General features: G+C 42.6%; 1 protein-coding gene across 2 annotated transcripts in view; it reads left to right on the top strand.

The window, feature by feature from the left end:
* Positions 1 to 2,147: 2,147 nt before the first annotated feature.
* The window catches only part of POLD3 (DNA polymerase delta 3, accessory subunit), a 41,165-nt gene continuing 35,092 nt past the window's right edge, over positions 2,148 to 8,220 (top strand). For both annotated transcript variants that reach the window (XR_014297119.1, XM_082660870.1), the window contains exons 1-2: positions 2,148 to 2,282; positions 3,651 to 3,706. Coding sequence is in view for 1 of the 2 variants with exons in the window: in XM_082660870.1 (XP_082516996.1) it covers positions 2,223 to 2,282; positions 3,651 to 3,706 (116 nt within the window). In the remaining variant the exon portion in view is untranslated. The remainder of the gene's footprint in view (positions 2,283 to 3,650; positions 3,707 to 8,220) is intronic.

Here is an 8,220-nt window from a genome sequence, read left to right as displayed (position 1 = left end):
TCTGGCTTCTAAAAGACATGCAACTCTTTTAATATTGGCAGATCTAGGACCATGTTGGGCCAGGTAGTCTATAAGTATTACCATCTGCTCCCTTTAGGCGGGGAGGTAGTATCAAGACTCTTCTTTGGTCAATTTTGACATCTTTTCCAATCCTGTGGAGCAATGACTAGAAATGAGTTCCGGTTCCAGTACTACCACTTAACCCTGTGACCTGGAAAATCCGTGTCTCCTCTCTTGAGCCTCAGCAATCTAGTCTATAAAATATGGACAAACACAATCCATTTGCAGGGATCCTATGAGAATCAAATGAAATCTCTCTCTCAAAGCCTGGTACAGTGTGCCTGGTATATAATAATGTAATAACTGTTTTTGTTGTTGTTGTTGTTTTCTAACTGTAGTCATTTTATTGTTTGCCAATTCCAAGTACAGATACTAATTGTTGATTTCATTGTGTGCAGGCATGGCATGAGGGGTATATGTATATTATCCCGTTTATAACTCTGGCCAAATAAAATTCTTAAATTTTCTCATCTGCTCCTTCTCTCAGTCTTCATATCTCAGTAGTCAAAGGCATCATCATTAACCTAAAGATTTAGGTTCCAAATCTAGGCATTTTCCTTGATTACTGTCTTTCTCATACTCCACTCATCTAATTCATTAGCAGTTTTTGCTGACTCAAAGAAAACCCAAGTTAGTTCTCAATTTCCAGTACGTACGATCCTATTTTAAGCTGCTACGGTCCCTCACTTAAAAATCTCTAAGAAAGGGCTTCCGAGGTGGCGCAGTGGTTGAGAGTCCGCCTGCCGATGCAGGGGACGCGGGTTCATGCCCCGGTCCGGGAGGATCCCACGTGCCGCGGAGCGGCTGGGCCCATGAGCCGTGGCCGCTGAGCCTGCGCGTCCGGAGCCTGTGCTCCGCAACGGGAGAGACCACACAGTGAGAGGCCCGCGTACCGCAAAAAAAAAAAAAAATCTCCAAGAAAGTGTAAGCTACATGTGAACAGGCTCTGTGTGTTATTGATCACAGCTGTATCCCCAGGGCCCCAGTACCCAGAACAGTGCCTGGCCCTTAGTAGGCTTTTGCTATGTCTTGAATGAATGCATGTTGCAACAAACATTTGAAATGGGTGCTATTGCTACTTCCATCTTTTTTTTATTTTTTAATGTTTTGGCCGGACCTTGTGGCATGTGGGATCTTAGTTCCCTGACCAGAGATTGAACCCGTGCCCCCTGCACTGGAAGGGCAGAGTCTTAACCATTGGATTGCCAGGGAAGTCCCACTATTTCCATTTTGTAGCTGGGGAAACAGGCTTGCAGTGGTTAAACAACTTACCTAAGTTCACACACAAATATCAAAACCAGGATTCAAATCCAGGGTCTAACTCTAGAGCCTGCTCCATTGTCCATTTTGCTGCCCTACTGAAATACACTGGCTTCTGCTGAATGGTTTTTTAGCTGATGTTAGGAGAAATTTTAGTTGAAATTCCCCAATTCGAAAACTTTTCTTGAGAATAAAGTGCACGTGCCCCTTCACACAACCTTGTAGGCATAGCATGATTTGGCTTCTTCGGTCTCATCCCTCCTCATCGTCCTTTTCTCCCGGCATTCCAACCATAATGAAAACTATTCTCTTCCCAGCAAATACTCCCCCTCTCTCATCTTCTCTGGAAAACTTTCCCTGATTTCTCAATTCTGAGAGATTATAACAGGCAGTACTTTATCCCAGCTGGCAGGACTTTACTAAAATACTTGTTTATTTCTGTCTTTATTGTTCACTGCTATGTCCCAGTGCCTAAGAAGTGCCTGGAATAGACTGGGTACTTAATAAATATTTGTTGAATAAATGGATGAAAAGGTAAGGATTATTTTATCAATTTAGAGTTGGAAAAACTGTGGTTCCTAGAGGTGAGGTATTTTGCCCTGGGTCAGTCACTAAGAGGCAGAGCTGGGATTTGAAACTAGGGCCCTGCACTCAGCCCCTGCAGAGCACGCCTGCGCCGCTAGGACTTCACTTCCGTCCGGTCCTATTAGCTCCGCTTCGTTCAGCCTGCGCCGTCTCCGAGACTAGTTTGACCCTCGGGCGGCCGCCGTAGCGCGTCGCCTCCGTTGCTGTGAGAAACGACCCGGGACCTGCGAGAGAGGAAAGACGTTTCCCGCCGGCGGGAGCTGTAGTTGAAGTGGCCAGGGGAGCTCGGAGACGACGGGGCCCGGCGCAGCGGCACCATGGCGGACCAGTTTTATCTGGAAAATATAGACGAGTTCGTCACGGACCAGAACAAGATAGTGAGGAGCTAGGATTTGGGGAATGCGGGCGTGCGACTGGGGTCCTGTGCCCAGCGAGGGCAGCGAGGGCCTTGACGCCTCTGCGTGTGCCGCGTGGGAACTGGCCCAGGGGAGACGGTCCCCACGCCTGGTGCCCCAGGGCGAGCGATAACTCGCCGGCGAGGACCTGTGGCCCGCACGCAAATCCGCGTCCTTCGGGTGGGCGTGCTGGGTTCTGTGCACAGGCCCGGGGCCCCGGAGGTCTGGGGCGGGGGCGGGGGGTGGGAGGAACATTGGTTGATAATGTTTCTAAGGCGTCTCTACACCTGTCTGACGACGTGGTTGGCGTTTGAAGTCTCAAGTTTACAGTTGAGGAAGCTGTGTTTTGACCGGGTTAAGTGACATGTTGTTTAACCTTCCGGCCGTCAGTTGGTTTCTTCCTCCTGGAAGTTTGGTATTGATACAGGCTTGGCCTGCCTCACAGGGTTGGAGTAAAGATCAAGTGAAACGATGGATATGAGAGTGCTTCGCAAATCGTGATGACTGAGTGCCTACTGTGAGCTTTGGATACACATTGTGTTTAGTTTCTACAGTGACCCACCTAGAGGTCGGTGGAAGTATCCCTAGAAAAGGCAGTTGAAGCAGAGGGACCAAATAATTTATTTGTGGTTAGTAAGGGATAATCAGTTTTCCAGCCTAGGTCTGTCTCTTCTGCTAGTGCTTTCCTCTACATCACACTGCCTTTGCCTAACCTATATAAGTCTTCTAATTATTGGAAACTCAGCGTTTAGAATTGGAAGACTTTGAGAGGTGGGTGACAGGTTATAAGGAAGTGGCAAATGACAGGAGAGTTCAACGAAGGATGGAAGGAAGATCAAAGCTTGATGCCAATAGTTTCCAGTCTAACCTCTTGATACAGTATTCAACAACTTCACTCATTCCCTGACCCCTTTACCACCTGTGCCCTTTAATGTTTGTATGGCTGCAACTTTCCTCAGAAGTTTCTGAGTTATACACTCCAAAGTAACCTAGCTTCTGGGTGAGTTTGAGGATAGTTTTTGGTGGTGGCCCCAAAAAAGGACAGAATGTGAAAAAAAGAGCCTTAGTAAAACAAGGAGTGTGAGAAAAATGAGATTTTTTTCTATATATATTCAGCCTTTCTTTTTAGATTCTTGTATTAATCTGTGATACAAACTTCTTAGTATTTGTAAGATAAATATCTGAGTCCTACTTGCCTAGGTGGATGGTTCTTGGCAAAACTGGGGTGGCATCTAATGTAATTTATAAGGCTTAATCGTCTAAGAGTAAGAATCTTTAGGAGCCCTTGGTTCTGACCTGCACTCTGGAGTCATCTAATAAAACATTAAAAAAAACTCCTTCTTCTTGCAGGTGACATACAAATGGCTGAGCTATACACTAGGAGTTCATGTTAATCAGGCCAAACAGTAAGTACAATTTATTACTAATTTTAATCTGATTGGAATTTTTGGTTTTATTTGTTTTCTTTTGCTCTGTTAGCTTTACAGATAGTCTCTAGGTTAGAACCCACACCCCACCCACCCTGAGGGGGAATGGGAATGAATACCTTTTTTTTACTACCTTTAATGCTTTTGTCTATTATTTAGGAGATAGGTGGACTTGTATACAAATGTGTGGTGATATGTTTACTGGATTTATTTGTAGCCTTGCCCTCTGGTTAACATCGCTTTGTTATTTCTGATATATTAAAATGGGCTAGCCAATTCTGTTTACATCTCAGATTTATATGTCTGTTATCTTATCTTCATTACATTTTCACATGTGCTCCTTAGGCCCATCTCTGGGTGTCATTGAAATAACTTCCATAATGAGGTCAACAGGTGTTTGACACAGGCTGTGTAACAGTATAAGACAGGGTAGAACTATTTAAGTGAAACTAAAAAGGGAGTGTTCAGGATGACACAGAGCATTGCCCTTCTTGAATTTTGCCCTGTCACCTTTCCTTGCTGAAACTTGTAGTCCAACTTGGGGCCAAAATGGAAGGGGCAGGCTTTTTGAATTAACTTCTTCACCTGAAAATGTGCAGGTGTTGTCTATGTCCAATGGGTAGGAATTGGTGAACAGGCTGAGAGCACATATATTGAGTTAAATACTCATTTTGTTTGCTCTGTTCCTAAAGGTGGTTTGTTTTTTCCCTATTCCTTGAGTCATAGGAACATTCTGTGAGTCTTAAAAAAAATCCCTGATCTCTAGAATGTGTTGATTTGGCTTGATTTGGGTTGCTGTTTGGCAGATCTAGGAGTTTAATTTTGACTGTGATGTTTATACCTTCAAGACCTGAAACTCTTGGCCCAGGGATGGGTTCGGACTGATTTTGACTATATGAGATTGCCATTGCTGAGACCAGTCCTGGCCCAAACCTAACGGGTTTAGGTAACTTTAGGATTAGACACCCATAAGAGTAATTATTTGTTATGGTTATAGATGTTTAAATATGAAATGAGGTAACTGTTGCTATATAAGCCTATTGAGATTAAAGGTGCATATTGAGGACTGGAGATGAAATAAACTTGCCTGCAATTTTACTGTAGCTATAATTTTTATGGAATTATTTCCTATAATTTTTATGGAATTAATACGCTGTCTAGCCCCTGCCTGTCTACCAGTTTCATCCCATACCACTCTCTACGTCACTTATACTCTAGCCATATTTGCCTTTCTGTTCCTCAGATGTCTCAAGCCCATTCTCACTCAAGGAAGTTTGTACCATTCCCTCTGCCTGGAATGCTCTTCTCACAGCTGTCCTCATTGTTCAGGTTTCAGCTCAAATTTCACACATTACTTATATAGCAACTCTTCCCTAATGCTCTATTTCAGGTGTCCCTACTCCTCTCTCTCTGTCATGCACCCTGTTACTTTCTTTCATAATTATTTTTTTTAAAAACAGCTTTATTTACATATGTTTCATATACCATACAATTCACCCATTTAAAATGTACAATTCAGTGATTTTTAATATATTTACAGAGTTGTTCAGTTAGCACTACAATTAATTTCAGAACATTTTAATCACCCCCCAAAAGAAACCCTGTATCTGTTAGTAGTCCCTCATCATTCTTCTCCCCCCACCCCCCAAGCACTAGGCAACCACTAATACACTCTCCATCTATAGATTTGCCTATCCTGGACATTTCATATAAATGGAATCATAAGTAATTATTAATACTTAAGATTACTTATTAATAATAAGTAATCTTGTGTGTCTGGTTTCCTGCACTTAGCATAATATTTTCAAGATTTGTCCATGTTGTAGCATGTATCAGTACTTCATTCCTTTGTATGGTTGAATAATATTCCATTATATAGTATATTAGTTCTCTAGGGCTGCCATAACAGAATACTACAAACTGCGTGGCTTAAAACAACAGAAATTTATTGTCTCAGTTCTGGAGGCTAGAAGTCCAAAATTAAGATGTTGGCAGGGCCATGCTCCTTCTCAAACCTGTAGAGAAAAATTCTTCTTTGATTCTTCCTAGCTTCTGGTGGTTTGCTAGCAATGTTTGGCATTCTTTGGCTTGTAGCTGCATAACCCCAGTATCTGCCTTCATAGCACACGGCATTCTCCTTGTGTGTCTGTATCTTCACATAGCCATCTTATAAGGATACCAGTTAGGCTAAACTGGGAGACAGATGAGACACCAGGCTTGGTGGCTCCTGTTTGGAAGGCCTAACCCTTAGAGGCTCATCCTGGCTCCCTCTAGCCAATGCCAGCAGAGCAGAGTTCGAGGCACAGGAGCCTTAGGGTTACAAACACTGGCTTTGGAGGCCATGCATCCAGAATCAGAATCCACTCATTTAGCTGAGTTACCCACTTGAGTCACCACTCTTAGGTTCTGAGCTTCTGTCTCTGTTTGAAAAATGGGAATAATAAAAACATGTAGCTTCTAAGGTCAGGGTGCAGAATGAATTTTATGGAAAGTACTTAATATGTGCTCAATAAAAAGCAGTTGATACCATTAAAAAAAAAAAAACAAGAATACCAGTCATAGTAGATGAGGAGCCCACCCTACTCCAGTATGACTTCATGTTAACTTATTACATCTGCAAAGACCCTATTTCCAAATAAGGTCATACTCTGAGGTACTGGTGGTTAGGACTTCAACATATCTTTTTTGGGGGGACACAATTCAACCTATAACATGGATATATAGCATTTCGTTTATCCATTCATCAGTTGATGGACATTTAGGTTTTTTTCCACATTTGGCATGTTATGAATAATGCTACTATGAACATTTGTGTACAAGTTTTTGTGTGGACATGTATTTTCAGTTCTCTTAGTATACACCTACGATTGGAATTTCTGGGTCATATGTAACATTTCGAGGAGCTGAGGAACTATTTTTCAAAGTGGCTACGCTATTTTACAATCCCACCACCAAGGTATGAGGGTTCTGATTTCTCAGCATTCTTGTCAACTCTTTCTGTTATCTGTCTTTTTAAATTTTAGCCATCCTGGTGGGCGTGAAGCAGTATCATTATGGTTTTGATTTGCATTTTTGTAATGGCTAATGACATTGATCATCTTTTCATGTGCTTATTAGTCATTTGTGCATCTTCTTTGGAGAAATAGCTATTCAGATCCTTTGCCCATTTTTTCCATTGTGTTTGTCTTTTTATTATTGAGTTGTAAGAGTTCTTTATATATTCTAGAGACAAGTCCCTGATCAGATAATGATTTCTTTGCACTTCCTTGATGGTGCCCTTTGAAGCGTAAGAGTTCTTATTATTGATGATGGAGTTCAGGTTTTTTTTTTCTTTTGTTGCCTGTGCTTTTTATATAGTATCTAAGAAGGCTTTGCCTAACCCAAGTAAACCATGAAGATGTACTTCTGTGTTTTCTTCTGAGAGTTCTGTAGTTTTAGCTCTTAAATCAATAATTATCACTTTATTTAACGTTTTTATGTATCTTGTGCTAATTATACTAAAAATGCTTCAGTCCTCACAATAAGAATACACTGTGTTGGTCCAAGCTTATTTATAAGTGAAGCCCTAAAATGTGTATAGGCTTACCTCATTTTGCTGTGCTTCACTTTACTGCACTTCGCAGATACTGCGTTTTTTTGTTTGTTTTTGTTTTTACAAATTGAAGGTTTGTGGCAACCCTGTGTTGACAAAGTCTGTGGGTGCCAATTTTTCAATAGCATTTGCTTATTTGTTGTCTCTGTGTCACATTTTGGTAATGCTCATCATGTTTCAAACCCTCCACCAACAAAAGGATTATGACTTGCTGAAGGCTCAGATGATAGTTAAAACTTTTTTTTTTTTTTTTTTTTTGCGGTACGCAGACCTCTCACTGTCGTGGCCTCTCCCGTCGCGGCGCACAGGCTCCGGACGCGCAGGCTCAGCGGCCATGGCTCACGGGCCCAGCCGCTCCGCGGCATGTGGGATCCTCCCGGACCCGGGGCACGAACGCGTGTCCTCTGCATCGGCAGGTGGACTCTCAACCACTGCGCCACCAGGGAAGCCCGATAGTTAGCATTTTTTAGCAATAAATTATTTTCTATTTTTAAATTTATTTATTTTATTTATTTATTTTTGGCTGCATTGGGTCTTCATTGCTGCACGCGGGCTTTCTCTAGCTGTTGCGAGCGGGGGCTGCTCTTCGTTGCGGTGCACGGGGTTCTCATTGTGGTGGCTTCTCTTGTTGCTGAGCATGGGCTCTAGGCGTGTAGGCTTCAGTAGTTGTGGCTTGCTGGCTTTAGATTGCAGCCTCAGTAGTTGTGGCGCACGAGCTTAGTTGCTCCATGGCATGTGCGATCTTCCCGGACCAGGCTTGAACCCATGTCCCCTGCATTGGCAGGGGGATTCTTAACCACTGCACCACCAGGGAAGTCCCTATCAACCTTTTTTAACAGATGAGAAAACTGAGACTTAGAGTGTCCTGTCACCCTTTTTTTTTTTTTTTAATTGATCTTTG

This window comes from Grampus griseus, assembly GCF_964374135.1.
Source record: "Grampus griseus genome assembly, chromosome: 8".
NCBI classification, from domain to species: domain Eukaryota; kingdom Metazoa; phylum Chordata; class Mammalia; order Artiodactyla; family Delphinidae; genus Grampus; species Grampus griseus.
This window is presented reverse-complemented; position numbering and strand designations above follow the sequence as displayed.